General features: G+C 35.8%; 1 protein-coding gene across 3 annotated transcripts in view; it reads right to left on the bottom strand.

Annotated features, from left to right (window-relative positions):
* IPO8 (importin 8) overlaps window positions 1-23,775 on the bottom strand; it is a 116,050-nt gene that overhangs the window by 81,532 nt on the left and 10,743 nt on the right. For 2 of the 3 annotated variants that reach the window (XM_059402725.1, XM_059402723.1), the window contains exons 3-16: window positions 20,704-20,860; window positions 18,110-18,268; window positions 16,972-17,128; window positions 15,293-15,382; window positions 13,805-13,899; window positions 13,105-13,189; window positions 10,943-11,077; window positions 9,012-9,111; window positions 5,871-5,947; window positions 5,469-5,585; window positions 4,756-4,845; window positions 3,132-3,297; window positions 2,002-2,162; window positions 1,038-1,163 (exon numbers count right to left, since the gene is read on the bottom strand). In XM_059402725.1, the coding sequence (XP_059258708.1) occupies window positions 1,038-1,163; window positions 2,002-2,162; window positions 3,132-3,297; window positions 4,756-4,845; window positions 5,469-5,585; window positions 5,871-5,947; window positions 9,012-9,111; window positions 10,943-11,077; window positions 13,105-13,189; window positions 13,805-13,899; window positions 15,293-15,382; window positions 16,972-17,128; window positions 18,110-18,268; window positions 20,704-20,860 (1,715 nt within the window). The remainder of the gene's footprint in view (window positions 1-1,037; window positions 1,164-2,001; window positions 2,163-3,131; window positions 3,298-4,755; window positions 4,846-5,468; window positions 5,586-5,870; window positions 5,948-9,011; window positions 9,112-10,942; window positions 11,078-13,104; window positions 13,190-13,804; window positions 13,900-15,292; window positions 15,383-16,971; window positions 17,129-18,109; window positions 18,269-20,703; window positions 20,861-23,775) is intronic. The other variant, XM_059402724.1, reaches the window with a different exon arrangement.

The raw sequence follows: 23,775 nt of genomic DNA, 5'->3' as shown, positions 1-23,775 counted from the left end.
AGCCTGCTTCTCTCCCTCTCCCACTCCCCCTACTTGTGTTCCCTCTCGCACTCTCTGTCAAATAAACAAATAAAATCTTTTAAAATAAAAAAAAAATTAAAAAAAAAAAAGAATCTGGTAATCTTCCATTGGTACATGATAAACATGGGATAAATCAACAGCCACAGGATTTAACAATGCTATTTAAAGAACTCGCACCTGCTTCCTAAGACACACTGTACGAAACAGGAGCTTCCGCCATTGCTGAGCAAGTCAGCTTGCGCTCACAGAAGTAACAAACCCAAATCTGATTTAAGGAGAGACTATGTAATGCTTGGGAAGGACAGCAGAAGGTCTCAGGTAGAGATGAATGGATATAGTATCAGAATAATCTGACTATAAACTCAAAAGTCTGTGGCAGTGAGCAGATTCCTCAATACTACCTGAACTTGTTTTCCACTTCTGCACAAGGACACCATCAATTTACCTGCTCTAGTGATCTCAAAGTAACATTAGTAAAATTCTATCCGCTAATACAGGGGAAAGCTCTTAACTGTCTGCACAAATTCTTTTCTCAATATTCTTCTGAAATTCAGTTTAGGAAAGATTCTTTTCCCAATATTCTTCTGGAATTCAGTTCAGGAAAGAAAGCTCTTCTCCCCTTCCATTCTCATGATGGTTGTTACATTCGAATTTTATTCCATTATTTAATAACTGCCACTGTGAATGAATGGCTATCTCTCTACCAAGAAGACTAGACTGTGGGTTCCACAAGGCAGAACTCATGTCTTACTCAATTTGATATTCCCCAACAACTTAGTTTAGAACATAGATGTGATAAACGAAACTCAGTTTAGTACAAAGGAATATACTATATATCTTACAACAACATGTTAATATTCCCCCCTTCAATTATTTTAGAATGTTCCTTTGATATTTGAAGGCAATTTTTAAAATCTAGCAAAATAACAAAATAGCTAGTTTAAAGTCATGCCCATTGATCACGTAAATTTCAGTGAATGTTTAAAATGACATAATAAAACACAAAGAAATCGCACCTCTTTATGATCTTCTACAACTGTCAAGATAGTATCAATAGTATGTAAAATTCCCATAGCCATTACTGTTTTGTCTTCAATTTCTTCATATTCATCACTTTGAAGAACTTTGCCAAATATCTCAGCCTATGAACATAACATATACACATTGAAAAATCAATACTGTTATACCTACCCCTTGCTGTTGTTATAAGTTAATAAAAGGGCAATGGCACTCATCTAGGTATCAGCCTTGCTCACACTTAAGTCACACACATTGCTGAGTAAATCAATGATAGAAATGGTCATGTTTTAAATATGGACATTTTTTTCCTAAACTAATCACTAGAGTGGAATATACATTAGTTACAATTAGATAGCTCTTTTTTAACTTCTGGTTATCATTAAACAAATAAACCCAAAGTCTGTGAAAAGTGAAATCTAGCAATACTCAAATGAAAAATTTAATAGTAGGTAAAAGACAAAATCAAGAGATTACCAGGAAAATGAAACAAAAAAGACAGAAAGACATGGAAGACAGGAGGAAAAAGGTGGGGAAAATTAAAGACTCAGTCCTGACCCAATATCCAATATCAGACTTACAGAACAGGGGGAAAAAATGGTAGGGAGAAATTAACAAATAAGTAATTTAAGAAGTTGCCCAAAACTGAAAGAAATGAGTTTCCAAATTCAAGCTCAGAAAGTGAATATTTAGAAGGCTCATATCAAAGCACATCATTATAAAATCTCAGAATATTACAGATGAAATAATCTCAATGTTATTAGATTTAAGTCTAATTAACTACAGAAACTAACAACTATCAGAATTATTAGAGCAAACACTTTTATATTAACATTTCAAATGCTTATAAAACTAAATTCCAAATTATGGAATTTAATTTATTCAGGTAAGTCAAAGCTTTAATTTTTATTATTCAAGGCTGAATTTACATTCAAACTAACATAAACCTCTGCCCATTCTTACCAAATGTTGGGTCATATCAACAGCAATTGAGGCTACTTCTTGACTATATTCACATATCATCTTCTGGATGACGTTAGTAACATCATCATTTTCGGTCTCTCTAACAATGTGCAACAGCTCCTGCATGATAGGCCTTACGTGTGGCTTCATATATTCCTTAGCTAATGAAATAAAACAAACAAAAATCAGCAAACACTTAGGCATTCACAAGTGGTTAAAAGAATTAACATGGTCACATGAAGTGACATAGACTAATAGATTCTTGGCAGATACTTGCTCTATGGTAAATAAGACACAAAGCTATACCAAAATGATCTTCACCAATATACCCATCTCCCTGTCAGTAATTAGGAGTAATCAATCCTACACATGGGAAAGAACTGTCCTACTCAAAATGCCAAGAACCTTCACTGAGAAATGCTTATTATACAAATGCTCTATCACCAGCATGACTTATAGGACATATATATGACATCAAGATACAAGCATAAAAAAATCATGTAGATAAAAACTATGCCCAATATTGATGGCGCCCTTTCCCCACCACATATCCTTGTACAATGTTCACTGAAACATTGCTGAATGAAACTAAACTAGACACATGTTCTTCATAAAACTGAATTTACTTCCAAAGGTTTACCTGAACTTTAAATGATAGTCTTCTAAACAAATAAATGATTTATCTGTGTTATCACTCACTAAAAATAACACTTGCTACTTTCGGAACTAGTAGAATCACAGAATCCTAGAGTGAAAAGGACTCCTGAGACCATCTAGTCCAAACCCCTGAATTTAAATATATGGCTACCTAACCCTTGACAGAGCAACCGAGTAGTGGAATCAAAACAAGACACCGGGTCTCTTGATTCCCAGACTACTCCAGGGCCCAACGGTTACCAACTTATTTCCTAATCTAAAACTCTTCTGGAAACCAGTCAATAAGAAGTCCTAAAAAGATGAAGAATAAACTCCTATGAAATTTTGAGGGGGCAAAGTTTCAGAAATCTAAACCCTGAACCTTAAGACACCGAGAATCATCCTTACTAGAGAAGTAAGTAAAGCAACTATTTGAGAAGACAATGTAAAAATAAAAATAGAATAAACTTTCTAAAAGGTATTTTTGGCTTTACCTTGTGTCTGATTAGAAATTAATGATTGGAGAGCAAGGGCAGCTTCAACTTTGACAGGCATCTCCTTATCTTCAATCAGGCTCTTCTTTGCGAGTTCAACTGCATTTCTTAGATTAAGCTCATTATGAAACTTCAGAGAACTGAATGCATGAAGTACCCAGCAGGACTATGTTAGAAGAAGTAGTTAAGTAGGGAACTATTAGGATTATGACATTCTATAATAAAATTATGCATAAAGGAACTTCTTACTAAGTAAAATATTATTAACTCTACCAGGTATTATTTGTTTTGGGAGGGTAGCATATTAGCCTCAGTTGCTAACTTCTGGATCTCCCATTTTTTTATTTAAAAAGGCAGTTTTGTAACTTCTAAATTATCTGTATGTATTTTTCACAAGGAAAAGAAAATGGAACCAAATTGAAGTGTCTCTGAAAAAAAGAAATCCTGTTCAAGGTTGATAAATATTATGACTCATAATTAATTTGCTATTTAGTTACATGTAAGAGCTACTACAAACCAGTGTTTGACTTTCATTTGCAGGCCTTCACAGCAAACAAATGAAACATTATTTTCCCTTACTAGCATCAGGACTTAGCAAGCTTCCTTTTTTCTTTTCTTTTTTTTTTTTTTGCTCATATAAGGTATGAAGAATTTTAAACCTTCTAGAGGTTACCAAATTTTAAACCATTAGACCACAGAATCCTATTATTACTTTAATTCTCTATATACATAAACATACAAGTAATGGTGATTTGAATCACCAAAGACTTTTTAGCAAGAGAGTTACAATTCATACAGCTGTCAAAGACAACAGCTTACCTATAAAAACACTTGTACGCCCTCTGCACCTCTAATCTACGTGTGTCCAAATACTTCTCCAGTGAACATTACCTTCTGTTTATAAAATGCTTTAGTGTGTAAGACATTGTTAACATATGTTCTTTATAGCAAAACATTTTTTGTTCTGATGTACTTATAAAGATAAATACTAGGCTCTTGAATTAATGTTCTATTTTTATTTCCCCATAAAAAAGATATTGATTTTAGAAGTAATATACACTTGGAACATGAATAAGTTTACATGGATTATTATTTTCTCCATTTTCCTAAGGTATATATATCGACCTAATATACGATTTATACTAATCAAGTTTTTAACCAAACTAGAATGTCATGCTGTTTTAGGTACTAAAAATGAATCAGTCTATGAATTTACATTGTATTACTGCTGTAACACCGTCCCTCTCCCTGCATGTGTTACAAATGCAGCAAGTAGGGCTAGCGTGAAAATTTAAAGCAGCTGGAATTAAAATCCATAAATCCATTACTTACTAGCTTCTTTTTTATTCAGCTTAGGTGACCATAAGGGACATTCTAATTGACTTCATTTTATCCCAATATATGGTAAAAGGTCATTTTATCCAAAAACATTTTTAAAGTTGTTGTTTTTTTGTTTTTGGTTTTGGTTTTATTTTTTTTTAATAAGCTCTACACCCAGAATGGGGCTCGAACTCATGATCCCTTTGTGACTCCAAGATCAAGTTGCATACTCTTCCGATTGAGCTAGCCAGGCACCCCTCAAACGAACACTTTAAGATACATAATGGAAATATGGAAAACTTACTCTAGCCCGAAGGTATCCCAGGTTAGACAACAGTAATGGAAATACATGATTCTGCAGCAACAACTCCATTTGGTCCTTGAATAAAGTCTTCTGTAAGGAAATAGAAATGAAGTTTAAACTTAGCAATGCATTTTCATATAAAAATCACAACCAAATAAAGTACGTTTATTATGACTTATGCTTAATATACTTCTATGTATAATTTTATAAAATTATTTGACCTACATATGATGTGTTTTAAAACAAGACAGAAACAGTACCTTACCTATAATTTGATACTGACTAATTTTTTTTTTAAGATTTTATTTATTTGAGAGAGAGCATGAAAGGGGCGAGGGGCAGAGGGAGAAGCCAACTCCCTGCTGAGCAGAGGGCCTGATGTGGGACTTGATCCTAGGACTCCAGGATCATGACCTGAGCTGAAGACAGTTGCTTAACCAACTGAGCCACCCAGGTGCCCCCGACTGATTTTTGTAGCAACACATAACACTAGTAATTTTGTACCCTTTTCTCATACGGCAACAGTTTCATACAGAAAACCTGACAAAAGTGAGATTTTCTTTTTAAATAAAGAAACAGGTGACAGAAAAAAGGATGTTTACAGTCAACTCAATTATACAGAAGCAGTCACAAGCTTTAAATTGTTCACTACTTTCATATTCTCTCATTTGACTGTGCTTAAATTAAGTAAATTATATTATGAGTAGCTTGACCTTCAATAAAATATCAGCCAGGGAACCAATCACATGCAGGGCTCCATCCTTCTTCCTTGGATCAAAGTTCGGGTCTGTTAGGATTTGATAACAAAATGCCATCATTTTTGGCAACACCTAGAGAAACAGAGGAATCCATTTTAGTCTATGTGAGGTTTCATTGCCTTACTACTACAGTGTTAAGTGTGATATACAAATTTTTAAAACTGAAGCCATTTTATTGTGTTTTATCAAGCAATTACAATTAAGAAAGCAACCCTTTTCCCTAACTAGGACAGGAAAATATTCAAGTGTTAGATTAAAACAAATAATATAATTTTTTTCAAATAGTAAGGGTATAACTAGTGTCAAAGCAACATAGTCGATCTTTCAACTTTGGATTTTAAAAGAGTAACTGTATACCTCTTTTCTTTTCTTTGCAGCAGTATATAAGAGAGTCTGGGCTGCTGTGGTGGGAGAAGCATAATCTTCAAAAATATCTAAGATTTAAAAGGTTAAACCACATTAGTAAAAATACAATTTCTTATTAAAGATTTTAAACCCAATAGAGCACTACTCCAAAACAAAAAATTAAAAAGTGCCCACATACGACCCTGGTTTACAGCATAAAAAAGTTAAGGATATATCATCAGTGCTCCCAACCCAATAATTATTTATCAATCTCTATATGTTGTCCTTTTAAACAATCATATTAAAGAGAACAATATATATTAGGCATATCCATTTCACTAAGACAAAAATTTATTTAGTGCTTGTTATGTGCCAGGCACTGCTCTAGACTCTGGGGATACAAGGATCAAACAAAAAGGGTTCTCACAGAATTCACAAGGTAAGAGAGAGAAACAGATTATACACATACACACACAACAGGACAATAGGGTAAGGAAAAAGAGAGTGAGGTTACAGAAGAGAGCGAGGTTATATGGAGTGCTAGTTTAAATATGGTGTCAGGGAAAGTGCCTCTATAATTCTCTGCTGGGGTAACACTTAAGCAGAAACTGAATGAAGGAAGGAGAAAACTCTACATGGAGATCTAAAGATAAAAGCTTTCCAAACAAAGGAAACTGAAAGTGTAAAAGCCTTAGGGGACTACTAAGTCAGGACTTGGCTCTATCAACAGGCAGATTCAGCAGTACTCAATGGGTATTTCTGAATATGTAACACACCACTTTTAAAACACACAACTGAACATCACAAAAATTTCCAAATTTCAGAACAGGCAGGTATTTGAAAAGTGTCTCGTATCATATGTCCATATTTAAATATAAAAATAAGACCAAATGTAAGTCTTTGCCAATATATAAAACACAGATGTAATAATACTAATAACTAACAGGTACTGCGGGTCAGACACTATACTCACGAGACTACTTACTGCACCCAGCACTTATTCTTTGGCAGGCACTCTGCTGAGATTTTACAAGCATCGAATATTCTACTCTAAGCAGTTAAGGAAGTTAGTATACATGTATTATCCCACTTAATTCTCCCAAGACTATTAATATCGCTGATTTTATAGCTGAAAATAGTGCACCTTAGAGAGGCTAAGTAACTTGCTAAGTAAGTGACCAAGAACAGAATTGCACCCACACTGTCTTAACATCAAGAGCCTGTGCTCTCATAGTTTTTACCAAATCTAAAAACATTATTAATGCCAACACATTTAGATAAGAATACCTTGTTCAATAAATGGCTATAAATGACAAAAATATCAAAAGAAAACTACATAACTGTATAACTGTTCTTCCCTACAGTTACCCAAAAAAAATATATACATATCAAATAGTAGGCACTATATCCCAGTCCACAAAAGAAAATGATTTTTTTCAAAAAAGCATTGGAGTTCATCTTGACTTATCCATATTCTCTTTAATCAATAAAATGTAAATTGTATCAATCAACACTCACAGTTCTTTATTATTATATTTTTGAAACCTGAGATACAGGGTTTTGGAGGGGAGGGGGTTGGGGTAGTGGATATTGCGGAGGGCACGGATTGTATGGAGCACTGGGTGTGGAAACAATGAATTCTGGAACACTGAAAAGAAATTTTTAAAAAATAGTAAAAAATTTTTTAAAAACTGAGATACTATCCTATTTTACATAAAGAGTAAACGAAATAATGGTAGCTTTCTGAACACTAAACAAATACTCTGGCTGTTACAAAAACACACAGGAATTATAGAAAAACTAAACACTAAAATAATGCCTTGAGAAAAGATGAAAGACTGGCTAATCAAAACAAAAGGCATTAGGAAGGGGAAATAATGAATCATGCATATGTGAAATGATTTTCAAAAGGAAACAGTAGAATACAGACATAAGGCAGATGGTAAATACTGTTTCTCCTTCATTTGCCTCTCTGGTACTCGTCCCCAAGAGAAGAGGCACTCCCTTGGTTACTGAACCAACTGATACTAAATACAGAGCACTATAAAAACAACATAACCTAGGGACGCCTGGGTGCCTCAGTTGGTTGAGCAGCTGCCTTTGGCTCAGGTCATGATCCCGGTGTCCTGGGATCGAGTCCCACATCGGGCTCCTTGCTCAGCAGGGAGCCTGCTTCTCCCTCTGCCTCTGCCTGCCATTCTGTCTGCCTGTGCTGGCTCTCTCCCCCTCTCTCCCTCTGATAAATAAATAAAATCTTTATTAAAAAAAAATAAATAAATAACCTAAACATCTAGCCCCTCCACCAGCAGGGCTAACTCAAGTAGCCACAGACACATGGCCCAACAAGGGAAAAGCACTGTGTTGTCACCATCTTCGATGTGCTTGGGGCAGTGCTAGTTTTATCAATTCTTTACTCCAACCTTGATGGAATGGCTACCAGAGCCAAGCACCATTAGAGCAATGGAGAGATGGAGAAGGGATGGAGAATGCAAAATAAAGCAAATAAACAAGATAAAGCCCCTCCCCTTAAAAAGCACGAAGTTGTAGGAGAAAGAGGTACACAAGTAACATTCTGCTATGTGAAATGCCTGAGTGTTCCATGAAGCAATTAGTTTAGACTGGGGATAAAAGGGAATAAACTCAACCAACCTACGTGGTTCAGTAACTAAAGATCCAAATGAAAAGTTACCTCCAAAGAACAGGGTCATGCAGGGATATTCTCACTCTCTGTTGTGGAATACTTAGCCACTAAAATTAAGAAGCATACTAAATTGGGGTGCTCCTGAAATATGCAGAAATCCAAATAATCTCCCAGACTAAGAACAACCCAATCTAGAAATGCATATCCCAAAAGGTACCAAAAGGGATGGTCTCTCTGGTTCAGCATCATAACAGGAAAAGTTGAAGATGGCTCCCTGACTGCTTTGGCACCCCCAAGAGGGATGAACAAGACAAGCTTTCCATCATCTACATGGTAAGGCCTCAAGTCTACTGGCTCAACAGAACATCAAACTCTCATGAGTTTCAGAGTTTATCAGGCAATGCAGAACTTTCAGAATTTAATAAAGTAATAAAATCTGCTTAAAAATACAAATATAGTTACAGTACTCTACATTTTCAGGAACTGGTGAGGAATAAAATCATCTCAATTACCAAATTTCATCCTTATGTACTCATATGGGTCTTCTTGCCACAGCTCTTCATCCTCATCTTTGTAACACATCACAGAAAAAATTACATCTTCAGAGATATTCTGAGAAGAAACAAAACAACAAATGGGCTTTGGGCTATTCAAATTTGGAGAATTTTTTTTTTTTTTTAAAGATTTTATTTATTTATTTGACAGAGAGAAATCACAAGTAGATGGAGAGGCAGGCAGAGAGAGAGAGAGAGAGAGAAGCAGGCTCTCTGCTGAGCAGAGAGCCCGATGCGGGACTCGATCCTAGGACCCTAAGATCATGACCTGAGCCGAAGGCAGCGGCTTAACCCACTGAGCCACCCAGGCGCCCCTGGAGAATATTAAACATAGTTACTGACAGTCTTTTTGATGTGTTAGTTTTCCAGACTGTTACATTAATCTTGTGGTAAGCTGCTCTGTGGTAAGCTTCCTCTGAGGGGAAAGCAGGAAAGCAAGAGTTGGGGGGAGCAGGGGAGAAAGAGTTAAACTTAAGATTGTTTTTAAACAATAAATGATTAAAAGTATAGGGAAAGAGGTGAGTGGAAATGCTGTTCTTTGAAGCAACAGCAGCGATAATAAAGTTTTACTAACAAATCAATATTAAACACACCTTAATTCTTTAAGGAAGAAAAGTAAGTATCAAGCCAAGGTTATATTGTGAACATCTTTAGATTTCCATTTTTGGCCATAAATGTCAATGAACCAGCAATATTAAAATTTCTTTTCCTCTTCCATTTTCAAAAAAATTCCTACTCTAGAAATGCAGATTTCAGTGGGGGAAAAAAATGGTATCTAATAGCCTCTGTGTACACTGCTGCTAAAGCTCTACTAAGCCTGTTTGTGCTTTAACAACTACAAATGTAAAAATGGAATCATCTCTTCTCACTTTTTCCAAATTAAATTCTAGGAGAAAAAATTCAACCGAGGGACTGGACTTTTCTTATTCCTACATTTCAGCAATGTAAAAAAATAAAGCCATAGGCATTAAGAAAAAAAATCCACTCTTAATTTGTAACAACATAGTATATAAAATGAAATGGTATCTTTATTAATGGCAAAGAAACTACCACTATTTGATCCAGGGGATTAGACAAATATTATTAAGATGTCCAAAGAAAATAATACAAAAATATTATATTTATAAGACTAGCAACAAGGTAACACTGAACAAGTTGTTTTTGTCTATTGTTTGGTGTCTATCCTGGACACCAAAGGCAAAGTAAAAGAATTTATTTTCCTTTTTAGATACTATCATAGAGATTATAGAATTTAAGAAATCTTAGTTTGAGAGGGAAAAAAATTCAGTTCTTAGCCTCTTTGAATTACCCAAAATTTTCTATATGCAAATAAGAATTTATTTATTAATGGGCAATATTTTCATCCTCATTTGTTCTTTAATTAAACAATGATGCTGAATTCTATCTTTAAGTGAGCAACTGATACAAAAACAGGAAACTTCGAACTTAATCCCCAAAGAGAGATAAAAATCTTGTTATACAAAAGAAAATGATCTTGTTTCATTTCAATACTATTAACTTAGTATTAAGCCTTGGTGACTCTTTTCAAAATGTCATCACATAAAATACCACATGTGAGCCTAGCAACCTTTAGATAATAAGGATAGAAAAATATTACCTGACTGAACAGAAGGGAAACTGAGGCTGAATGAGACTCCAAGCAAGACCAACTGAATCCAGGTCTTACAACTCATTAAACGTGTAGGTCTCACTCTTCTCAAATACTTAAATTTTGAAGCTCATCATATCAGATATAAAACTGCATGCATTTGAAATTAGTCATGGAAATAAAATATATTAAATATATAATACAGCATTACTAGCTTACCTTGTCTGGAGAACCTAACTTAACCACGGAAAATCTTGGAGAGCAATTCCCTGACACTAACCTGAATGTGTGGCTTCATCTGCTTCCAGGTGACAGAATGAACAATCCCTTGATTAAGATAGTTGAATGCTTGCTGAAGAACACGGGGGGCTACATACTCTTTCTGTCTATATTGGTCTAAAATTTTTAGTAGTACCTACAGGAAAAGAGGGGAAAAAAAGTTCAGGAGAACATAAATAACTTAAAGGTTAAGGGGAGGGGCATTTTAGGTATGACATAAAACCCAGAATCCATAGAGATTTAAAAAAAAAAAAACAGATTTTTGGGGGAATTCAACATCTTGCAAGAAAACTCAGCTTTAATTATTAGATAGGTCCATATTGAGCTGAAGGGTGTCTCACTGTAATTCCCAGCCACTTGTCCCACTTCTAACCAACTTTATCAAAGTTGTCAGAAGTCCTGCCATCACCTCAATGCCCTGTCTGCGATGCAAGCTACAAGTGGATGCTACTGCACATGGTTTTTCCTAAGACCACTGTGGCCTCTATGGGGTGGAAGTGGTGGGAGAGGAGAAACAGCTAAGAGGAGAATAGTTTTTTGTAAGAGAACAATTTTTAAATACTAGGAATATATAGGAAAACATGGCTTAGACATGGATGAAAGGCTATGAAATCTGAAAGTGTATGTATGTACAAAGTACACATGTTTAAGAGGCACCTGAAAAACTGGGCTGAGCACACTTCAAGAGGGCATCAACTTTAGGATGCTTAATGAGTTTAACAGCCGTGGAAATAGCAGAAGACAGAGCTGACCCGCTTCCTGATTATCCTACTTTCCACAGAGAACGACTGAACAGATCATTTTATTCACTAACTTTGACTAGTTCATTAACAGATCATTATTCATTAATTTTCCCCACCGACTGCCTTGTGGGCCAACAAAGTAATTTGTGAGAAAATTACAGCCATAGCTTTCCTGAATTGTTGCAAGGTACTTTCTTAGAAACAATCATCCATAAAAAGAATTTAACTTGGTATCACTGACAATAAAGAAGATTAATACGCACAGATTTATACAAATCTAGAAACACCCTCTATACTGTTAATGGCCTTTACTATGTTTAATTAATCCTTGCTTCCTTGTTGCAGTCTTGATACAGCCAGTGCTGGAATGGTTATTAAACTTCATTTGTTGAAATATAAAAAAAATGGGACTTAAATGGCAATAAAGGTCAACCAATCTTCACACCCAAATGTCCTCTGTAGGCTTTTTTTTTTTTTTTTTTTTAAGATTTTTTTATTTAGAAGGAGACACAGCGAGAGAGGGAACACAGCCGGGGGAGTGGGAGAGGGAGAAGCAGGCCTCCTGCTGAGTGCGGGGCTCAATCCCAGAATCCTGGGACCATGACCCGAGCTGAAGGCAGACACTTAATAACTGGGCCAACCAGGCACCCCATGCAGGTTTTAAATATTAATACCAACTTGGATTATTTCTCAAGAACTATTTTCACTGAACAAAATGGTTTCCAAACTTCCACAAAAATATGTGGTAAGTTCTCAGCTGAAGGTCTTAACTTCTGAGCTCCATCCCTCTTGAAACAGATCAATCCATCACATAAATCTTCTGATAAAAAAGCTTAGAACAAAGAGGAGAGGATCAAAGGAGTAGACAGTAAGAAACCTCTAAGAGGTCAGAAAGTTAACAGACAAACCCAATCTAAGCACTGGGCACTCTGACATCAGAATCAACAAACTTAAAAGGTCCGAGTCTAGCATCTAGGAGTTTGGAAGGGCACTTCCAAACTTTTAGAACCAGTGGAAGCTGCTCTGGGATATCTGGTTCAAAAAGTGACTGCACTATATTAGATTCCCAGAGCTGCCGCTTCATCCCCTATTAATATATAATGTACTAATATGTTCACAGTCTACTTTTAAATGCATAGAAATGACTTAACTACTTTCTTTTTTGTTTAAAGATTTTATTTATTTATTTGAGAGAGGGAAAGTGTGTGTAAGAGAGAGCACGAGTTGCAGGAGGGGGCAGAGAGAAAAGCAGCAGCAGACTCTCCACTGAGCAGGGAACCCGAGCAGGGCTCGATCCGGGGACTCCAGAATCATGACCTTAGCCCAAGGTAGACACTTAACCAACTGTGCCACCCCCGTGCCCCAACTTAACACTTTCAATAATAACTGTCCTTCCATTTAAAAAGCATACTTTTATTACCTGCTGAATTCCCACTGCATAGGTTTTCAAAAAGAATTCAGAAAATTCAAAGTATTCTTTTGTGACATTTCCTGGGCTTCCATATCTTAAAATACAAAGAGAAAACGTTTAAATATTACAAATTTTTTTTTAAAAAGCATGCTCACTAGTTTAAATACAGTCCCTTGCTAAAAGATCTATTTGGGCAGAAAACTAACACTTTCCCCTTTTCCACAATCCCCAAGATGAAATCATGATGACCTTTCTGGCCATTTAGATTCTGGCCCATAATTAAATCCACCTACTTAACCAAGAGCTTCTAAAGGGCACATTTTACAAATAAAAATTATATCTGACTTTTTTTTAAATAAATGTTTCTATAATTCAATTTGACTAACTTTCCTATGGAGCTGAGTAGCCATGCACCTTCTTGTACAATTCCTACAGATTTCCAATGAGCTAAACAAGGTCATTTCTCCATTCTTTTTCACAGAACAGAAAGATCCAGAGAAGACTGTCCACATCGTTACGATCTCAAAGCCAACTATCACAGTTAAGCCTACCTTAAAACAGAGGGTGACTTTTTTTTTTTTTTTGGCCCACTATGGCTTTTAAAGAAAAATAACAATTTACTGTGGAGTATCAAGGGACCCATCCAGTTTTATTACATTCAATACTGAAATACTGATCATAAGATCGCAGATCTGATGAACTGAATTACCGCTCAAAAAGACGAGCTACAATGTGCAGTGCCCATTTCTTACACTTCCACCAGACTAGTTCCGGTCTATCATCCTCCTCGATCTGCAGAGTCTCCTAAGAGGACAGAAACACTCAGATTAAATTTCCGAATAAAACGGTTTATTCAAACAACAAAGGCAGAATAAATTTTTTTATATACATTAAGTAATATTACACAAGTTAGACTGCAAATGCATATTCTTACTTATAGATTGCTACACAGGAATTAAACAAGCAAAGCAGGGGCGTCTGGGTGGCTCTGTGGGTTAAGCCTCTGCCTTCAGCTCAGGTCATGATCTCAGGGTCCTGGGATCGAGCCCCACATCGCCCTCTCTGCTCAGCATGGAGCCTGCTTCCCCCTTTCTCTCTGCCTGCCTCTCTGCCTACTTGTGATCTCTCTCTGTGTGTCAAATAAATAAATAAAATCTTTTAAAATTTTGAAAAAAAAATACACAAGCAAAGCAAATTTCAACTAACTAATGCTGTTGTTCACATTTATCGCCTATCTTCAAAAGGCCCAAATAAGTGGGAAACAAAATACAAACCACCACATCCCTTGAGGAAACTCTGGACAACAAAAAGGTTTTATATCTTGAACTGAGTAATAGTAACACAGGTGTATATTTGTCAAAATTCACTTATCTGTTCCCTACATTCTGTATATTTTGTATATAAAGTAAACCTCAACATAATTTGTCCCAAGATACAGATAAAAGAAAGAATACTGCACATTTGAAGACAAACTTAAATTTTAAAATATGTAACTTAATTTAGTTATTTTGACTAGTTATTGAGTTAATTTGATAAGTGACATATAGCATCGTTGTTATTACAGATAAAAATTAGACACCATCTTTAACCTATCAAACTGGCAAACTTAGAATTTAATGTGACAGACTTTCTCAGTCCGTACTTATTAAAGCATAAACCAGAGCAATGTTTCTTGAGAGCACTTTACAAGATCTGTCAAAGCCCTAAACACTTCTAGGAGTTTATCCAAAGAAAATAATCATGTATGTGCATAAAAATTTAACTACATTCTTACAGTTACACTAACACGCTAAAGCTACCTAATGTCCAGCAAATGAAACACTCCATAAAAGTGACAGTACAAAAACACTCATAATCATAAAAAATATTTATAAGAGATTTTAAGTGAAAATTTCAAAACAGGACCTACAGATGCCATTTTTATAAATAAAATGTGGCTGTATATAGACCCAGAGGGGAAAAAAAGGCCAAAAGAATAAATACCAAGTTTCAAAAATGTTTTTTATTATCTTTAGTAAGATTAAATACAGTTAATTAATTTTGCTTATCTGAACTTTATAAAAATGAATATGTATTACTATTTTTATTACAATAGTAATTTTTTTCCAAACAGCAAGCCAGGATAATAAATCGGTCTACCACAAATATCCCAAACCCAAGTTTTCCCAGTTTTTCTCAACAAGAAGCCCTTTCTTACAGGAGGAACTGTTCTGTCAATAATAGTTCGAAAGATCTCCATCCACGCGGTCATGGTTTGGTTATTCACTAGTTGCAGAGGCAATGCATACTGAAAACAGAAGAATATCATCATCAAACAATAATCCTTCCCCTCCAAAAGAGCCTGTAATTTCATCTATAGTCAAAGGTTGAAAATGTGAAATGGCTAACATTTGACCATGAAAACAGTAATTTCATATGGTTTAACCTAAAATTTAACTTAAAACAGCCCTATAAACATAGGCAAATAAATTAAAATCTTGAAAATCTAGAAATATGTGAAATATGCATGCCATGAATTATTTCTCTGGGCTACTTGTTTAAATTTAAAAAAAAAAACTTTAATACAGTAAAATTTCATTTATCCAGTATGAGATTCTAGAAAAGTGATTTTTCCCATTCCCATTTTTCCCTCTTTGTGTGTCAAACTATACATTGTAACCACTTTTTCCCCAGGTTTATTGAAATCCCATTGACATATAACATTGTGTGTGTGTAAGATATACAATGTGATAATATCTCTCTCTCTCTCTCTCTCTCTCACACACACACACACACACACAGTAAAATGATCACTAAAATAAGGGCAACCTCCCATAGTTACATTTTTGTAGTGAGAACTCATTTAATCACTTTAATGAAAATCTTTACCTCATAAACATTTTCTTCAGTTACTTCAGCTACACTGCAGCATCACACACAACTACATATTACTGTGGGTCTCCCTGCTACACTGTGAGTTACACTCCTGTAAGACACAGTGCTTCTGCATCCATGCATTTCAAAACGTGCTACATGCTAAGGACATAATGACAAATAAATAAGTATTTTTTTTAAAAGTTCAAAAGAGGAGTCTAAAAGTATAATTCTTTATGGAAGTGAAATATTCTGAAACACTACAAAGGTACTTGAGTAACATGAAGCCAAGAACAAAACCAATGTCCTGGCTCTCTAGCTTGACAACACTACCCTTTTGCATGACTGATCTAGTAAAAAAGCATGTAATAGAGGTTTGACTCATACGTCATCAAACACTTTATAGACTGACAAGTTATTCCTCCTCCACCTAGATCTAAGTAATTTATCCAAATCTTTCAAGGATTAAATTTTAAATGTTTTTATATTTAAAACATTCCATTTCTGTCCTCTTCTTATTTTTTAGACTCTTATATTAATCTTCTTTATAGCTTTCAGGTAAGAAAAGGAAGTATATTAAACGAAGGAAAGTGAAGCACTAAACCATCACTGTTAGCCTTACATTGGGTCAAATTATAAAGAAACTATCATTAGTATGATTTCCCGCTAAAAAAGGACCCTCTTCTTTTCCTTCCCCTTCTCCTATAATCCTAACTTATCAACAGGCAGGATGCTACTGACAGATGAGTCAAGGCATCTCAGTCAGTTAATTACTCTGGTTCTTCCTCAGCCAGCACTTCAGACACTGGAGTGAAAGGCACAGTCAGTGAATCTCAGCTCTGCCACTAAGATAAATTTGGACAATTAAGTTAATTTCTGTGAGCCTGTTCTCCCATAGGACTTTTTAAAAGAAATACATATGGAATAGATAATAATTTTTAATAATAACTTACATTTATTAAGTTTCCATAGATCAGGCAGAAATACAAGGCCCCATATTTACCTTCTGTAACAAAAACTTACCTGAACAAGTGCATAAAAGATTTTCAGAATCTGCTTTTGTAGTAAAACAGAATAATGTGAGGAATCGGGAAGGAGCTGCATGATTTGTTGCTGAATACGAGGCAGAAATATTTGCATTGCTGCTATAAGAGGCTCTCTTTCCTCAGCTTTCTTATATCTACATGAGCAAAGACAAAAAAGAGAAAAAAAAATAATTTCTCCCCTACAAAAGAACTATAAATAATGAATTTTTTAAAAAATTTTTAAACTAGATACAGCTAACGAAACAAAAACATTCCAAACAGTGGCTTACATTTTCTGTTTGGATTTTAAGAATAAATTTGGAAGAAAATCCCTCTTTTAGGCAGAGAAACCTAAAATCTTTCTAAAAGGGGTTAAATTGATTTCAAAGAATTCTAGACTATTTGGCAAATTTCCTAAGTGATTTTTTCTACTATGTAATTTTCATCATACCATAATTCTTCCTATTAAACATAAGTTGACAGACATTCCTATCATATAATAAATAATGTAGGAAAAAATTTCTTCTTAGAATACACTAAATTAAAATGTTAAAAATAGTTTGCAAACTTAGGTGCTCTCAAATTACTTCAATTGCTCCAAATCTCAAATATCTTCTAACTAACCAGTTTTTTAAAAGGAAAACTACAGGACTCTGCATGCATAAGGCACAACCCTCCCAGAAACCAGAAAGCAATGCTATTAAACATGACGCTCACTGGTCTCCTAACTCCCGACAACTATATGGAAAAGAACATCACTAGCAAGGAAACTTGAACATTTTCTATCCTGTATCCAAAAAGTTAAATGTTTGGTTTACTTAACGTGCTCACTTGAAGAACTTAAATATTAAGGTTCCTTTTTCCAAGGAAAACTGTTAATAAATGGGCCACTGAAACTGGCAAATAAATTCAAGAAACACTGCATATCTTATCACTGCCTTAGAGATTAGCAATGTACTTTAGCAGATTTAAGGTTCTCTGAATAACTATAGTAAATAAACATGCTTGTGCTTAACCCACCATTTCCCAAACCAACCTGATTCTGCAGAACACCCATATAGCAGACCTCTCTATGCAATTTAATTCTTTCTAAGTAACACAAGGCTGGTATCTTCAGCCAATAGAAATCAACTTACTCATATGTCTTCACCAGTTGATACAGACATAATAAACTGCCAAGCCAGCTTCCACTGCTCTGTGATTGCAAGTAATAGTCTATCTTGTCGACTACCGCTGGCCAGTGACCAGGGAAATCATATTTAATGATGGCACGGAGACACATTGTTAACTGGACTCTATAAGGTGGGGGGAAAAAAGTCCACAATCTAAGTAGTTATAAATATCAGGTTTCAAACACCTCTAATATTTTACACAAAAGCACTCTAACCTCTATTTACCTATATTATACAGTTACATATCTTGGACAGGGGAAAAAAGAACAGTCCTATAAAGAAAAATCTCTTCAGTAGCTCCACTTACTGAAAATAAACAAAATGGGTAATTTCCTACAATGAATGAAAACTTTCAAATGGGATTATCCTAAACACAGCCTTGGGGGAAAAAAAGAATTTAAGAACAAAAATTCATTTAAAAATTCTCAAAAAAAAAAAGGAAAAAAGAAAGAATGAATCCACCACAGCTCTGCAAAATTTCCCACTTTGTCATCTTTTGTAGTTTAGTTATCATATCCTAAGGGGGAAACAAAACAAAACAAAGTATTTTGTCATTTCAACTGGAAAAACAGCCTAAAAATAGTCAAAGTAGGTAAAACAAAGGCTGACATAACAGTGGGAAGCATCTCAGTGAGCCTGAGCCATCCATTATCAGTAAAAAGCCAACACAGTATGTTGCTCCTATCAAAGCTTCCTAAGACAGTAATTTTTGTCTTTCAGAATAAGAAGCAAGTATTAGCTGGCAATTCCTGAAGAGGAAAGCTAAGTTATTTGCAGAGAAATCAAGAAAAAAGCAGTAAGAAAGACCTAAAACCAACTTCTCTTTAATAAAACAACAAAGTTAATAAAAAACGTGATCTCATAACATTTATGTCAGTATCCATTTTCTCAATGAGAGCCCTACTATAAATGGAATCGGGGAAAAAAAAAATTGAGGAAAAAAATTTCTCCTCCACAGACTATCAATATGTCCTTATATGGTCATTTGCAAATGATTAGAAAGTGAACCTGGCTAAATTAGGATTCCATAATGCCTCCTCCCCCCAAAAAATGTGTGCTCCATTGGCTAATAATTTGCATTCACTGAAATGAAACACACAAAATAATGCCTTTTATGTTATCAAATCCATTTGAAAATTTTTCAGTGCCATACTCTTAAATGAACTCTGAGAATAGTTCTTTTAAGAGTGACTACAATTAAGCCTCAGGACATACAAGAAGCAACTGTCTCACGATAAAGATAAAATTCTTCTCTTATGCCACCAGCAGTCGTTCCTAAACAATAAATACGTCACATCTGTGCACAATAAAACTAAAACTTCTCATTTTTTCAAATTTCATCTTTAGGAGACCTCCCAACGCCTTCATTTTCCCAGCCAGCAAGGAGGGATGGCTATGAGCAGCCGTCCCTTCCTATGTTACTGTGCAGGAGCATCACAAGACTCAGAGAGAACTGTAGACTCTGTCAAGACACGGACGCACACAGACACACGATGGTGCCAGAGGGGAGCCCCTGCCTGGCTGGATGTGGGCACCCGCTGAGAATACTGGGGATTTTCTTTCATCAGTACCCATCCTTTCTCCTCTTAACTAACAAAGAAACTGCATGAAGAGTTGTTCAATGTTTGCTCTCCTTCCCCACTATTCCCCTCACACTTCCTTCCCTATTCCTGCTGCTTATGACATAATGTACATGAGACACTCAGGGCTAAAGTTATAGCTCCTCTATTAATGTTAAACAATTTCGCTCCCCTACCTCAGTTTCACCTCTTTCCCTCCTCCGTTTTCAATAGAAATCTAACTATGAACTCACGTGGAAAAGAATCTGTGTTTCCTATTTTGAAAGTGCAAACTGAGTCTGCAGCTCTGCAGTGCGAGAGGGGAAGCCGCTAGCTAGCATTATGTGCACACTCCTACCAACATCCGGGTCCTCGGCTGCAGCAGCCACATTGCAGGCACTCAACAGCCACAGACGTCATGTGGCTAAGTACTGGACGGGGTGGGTACAGGAGAGCTCCGTCATCACAGAAAGGCCTACTGACCAGTGCTGCTTATAGCATCTAACCTCAATTTTAAAAACCGGAGCCAGTCTTCTAGCCTATACATACTCTATTCTGTCTTCTCCAAAGAAAAAGATACTCAGTTCATTTTAAAAAATGAATGAAAACATAGGTAAAGTAGGCAGAAAAGTGGTGAAAATTCCCAGGCCTCAATTTCCCTGTATTAATGGGGAGTTGGGGGAAGCAGCTGGTAAAAAGTAAAGAGATCATAACTAAGAACATAGGTTATTTGAATAGCAGGGATTTATACAATTTTAGTTAAGTTTGATTTTTGCCTTAACTCTTTTTTGGGCAACTTATGGCAACTAAATCTTTTCCAAAATACTTCAAGGCAAAGAATTACAAACGCAAAGACAAATAAGTAAAACAATATTTTTTGAGTGCCCACCTTCATTACTTTACCTCTTCAGATATACAAACTTGAGGCTGATGATTAAATCCAACTTCTCCCATCCAAACATTTCGTGCTCCCTACTAATCATATAGAGTATAATGTACCTCACTAAATCCGGAGACCGAATTATTCCTTCCACAATGTTATCGCGTATTTGCTGGCGATCATTTTCATGAATGTTGAATGGAAATACTGCTTCTCCCGGTGGAGGTTCTCGGTCAGGCCAGTACTGTGTCACCATGTTCTTCAAGTAAATGGCAGCTGAGGTGGAGAAAAAAATGCTAACATAGCAATACTGAAAAGATGGCTTTAACATAGCTTTACAGAGCATGAAAGGCTAAGTCCTTCATGTTATATCTTCACCACTAAACAGGATACTCAGCAAAAATGGAAAAATCTTACAGTTATAAATAGCCAACTGGCGAAGGGAAAATGTAGAAGAATTTAAACTTTCTCTTTACCTAGTAAACCAAATCTAAGCAGAAAACCTTTCATTAAATCAAGCTTCAGAGTCTAGAGGACAGAAACATGATCTAGGAATCAAGTATATATCCTTAGACTAAATATAAGGTAGTCTAAATGAAACTCTACTAACTGTATTTTGATAGCATAAAGATAATACTGCTCCTAATGCCTAAAGCTGAGTCCACAACAGGTGAAATTCCACTGTCCTTCATGTACCCTGCTTTTCTTGTTTATCTTTATCTTGTTTATCTTTTCTCATTGGCCACTATCCAGCACCAAAATATTGCTAATTTCTGTCTTACCCTTCTGAAATATTTACCACTTGTAAATAGAAGAATAGGGAAAAAGACATTAACCTTCAAATATCTCTGTACAATTTCAGGAAATTTCTTACCTATTTATTTCTATCAAAATACATAGTAATTTTATTCCTATTCTGTTTAACCATCTTCAATAGTTAGCAAAAGGCTTCTGAAAGAAACAAGCTAAAATACTTCAGATAGGGCTTTTTAAAATTTTTTTAGATTTTATTTATTTATTTCACACAGAGAGAGAGAGATCACAAGTAGGCAGAGAGAGGGAGGGATGCAGGCTCCCTGCTGAGCAGATGTGGGGCTCAATCCCAGGACCCTGAGATCATGACCTGAGCCTAAGGCAGAGGCTTAACCCACTAAGCCACCCAGGTGCCCCTAAGATAGGGTTTTGATAGGCAATGTGAAGCTTTCTAACTATCCCAAATGAACATTAATGGAAATAAATACTTATTACATCATACACTTATATATACTTTATATATAAAAATAAATAGATGCGATCTGCAAAGCATTTTAACTTTCTTCCCTTGAGTTTCTCCTCTCCATTCTTCCCCTAACCCACCTTTATCCCAATTTTACATAAAATTCAATTGGTTCACAGAAGCATTATGACACAGAGAATAAACCAACACGTTCTACGTTGGCTCTAGTACAACTGAAATGTAATGAAATTATGAACTTGACAAACAGCAACTTGCAGATTCCAAAGGTACAGACATGGTAAAATCATGGTCTTATTTATAATACAGTCATTAAATACCATTAATTTTACCACTAAAAAATATTTTTATTGCTGGGCACCATATAAGATAGCCTACATAAAAGGCACACTAATTTGTAGATGTTAAAACAAATCCTTGGGGTGCCTGGATGGTTCAGTCACTTGAGCGCCTGCCTTCAGCTCTGGCCACATTCCCAGGGTCCTGGGATCAAGCCCAGTGTGGGGCTCCCTGCTGAGCAGGGAGCTCAGCAGGGAGCCTGCTTCTGTCTCTGTGTGCTCAATCCCCACTTGTGCACACTCTTCCTCTCTTTCCCTCTCTCTCAAATAAATATATTTTTTTAAAGTTCTTAAAAACAAAATAAAATAATAAAATAATAAATCCTCAATTAGAGGCACCTGGGTGGCTCAGTCAGTTAAGCATCTGACTCTTGATTTCAGCTCAGGTCATGATCTCAGGGTCCGGAGACTGAGCCCCTCATCAGGCTCTGCACTCAGTGAGGAGTCTGCTTGTCCCTCTCCCTTCCTATTCTGCACTCACACACACGTGCACTCTAATAAAAAAATAAAATCTTTTTAAAAAATTAAATCCTCAATTAGTTAAAATAAAATTGAACCTGTTACAAGTTAATGAGAGTATTTATTTCTCATATAGATAATCATGGATTGCTAAGAATAATGAAGAAAAAGTACCAAAGATAATTCAAACTATCAATAATCTAAAAACCTTCTTTTCATCATCTAATTAAAGTTATCTATTTAACCATTTGCCAGAGCTAACAAAACACAAATATCATTAATCCAGTCATATGGAAATTATTAAACTTTGTTTTTCTGCAAAATCCACCATTCCAAGCATCTTAAGTCTAAAATTAACTTTCTAACGCATACACACAGTTCTCTCCCTCTCAAGCACAACAGATCATCACTTAAGCCCTATGCTCAGGAATCCAGACTCACAACTACACAGGTCAGTCGATCCCACAATCTCAAAGGGGAAAGGATGCCAGTAGGAACTCACTGAAGTACAACGCTGGGCTTTTTGAGTCAATGTTTCTAGGTTTTTCCATTTTTCATTGTAATTTGGTAGTCCCTCTCTCTCTTATTCATTAATCTGTTACAGGCTAGGAAGTTGAATAGTGTATGTAAATTATAACCAAAACAAGAGTAAATAGGTTCTGAATAAAAGCCAAGAGCTTCCTACATACAAGACACATGGGTTTTTTTTTTTGTTATCTTTTTTTTTTTTTTTTAAAGATTTTATTTATTTATTTGAAAGACAGAGATCACAAGTAGGCAGAGAGACAGGCAGAGGGAGAGGAAGGGAAGCAGGCTCCCCGCTGAGCAGAGAGCCCGATGCGGGACTCGATCCCAGGACCCTGGGTTTTAATGAAAGAGTTTCTTGTTATGCTGCTGGACTGATCAGAGGCATCTTTCCAATTTTTTCTAGGTTCTGTATTCTAGAACACTAAGGTTAACCTTAGTGTTTGTGAATAACTTAGCTATAGGCTGAATTTTTATATCCCTCCCTATCCATCTTTTTTTAAGATTTTATTTATTTAGGGCGCCTGGGTGGCTCAGTGGGTTAAGCCGCTGCCTTCGGCTCAGGTCATGATCTCAGGGTCCTGGGATCGAGTCCCGCATCGGGCTCTCTGCTCAGCGGGGGGCCTGCTTCCTCC

This window comes from Mustela nigripes, chromosome 6 (assembly GCF_022355385.1).
Source record: "Mustela nigripes isolate SB6536 chromosome 6, MUSNIG.SB6536, whole genome shotgun sequence".
In the NCBI taxonomy this organism is placed as follows: domain Eukaryota; kingdom Metazoa; phylum Chordata; class Mammalia; order Carnivora; family Mustelidae; genus Mustela; species Mustela nigripes.
Note: the sequence above shows the minus strand (reverse complement) of the source record. Positions and strands in the feature narration are given on the sequence as shown.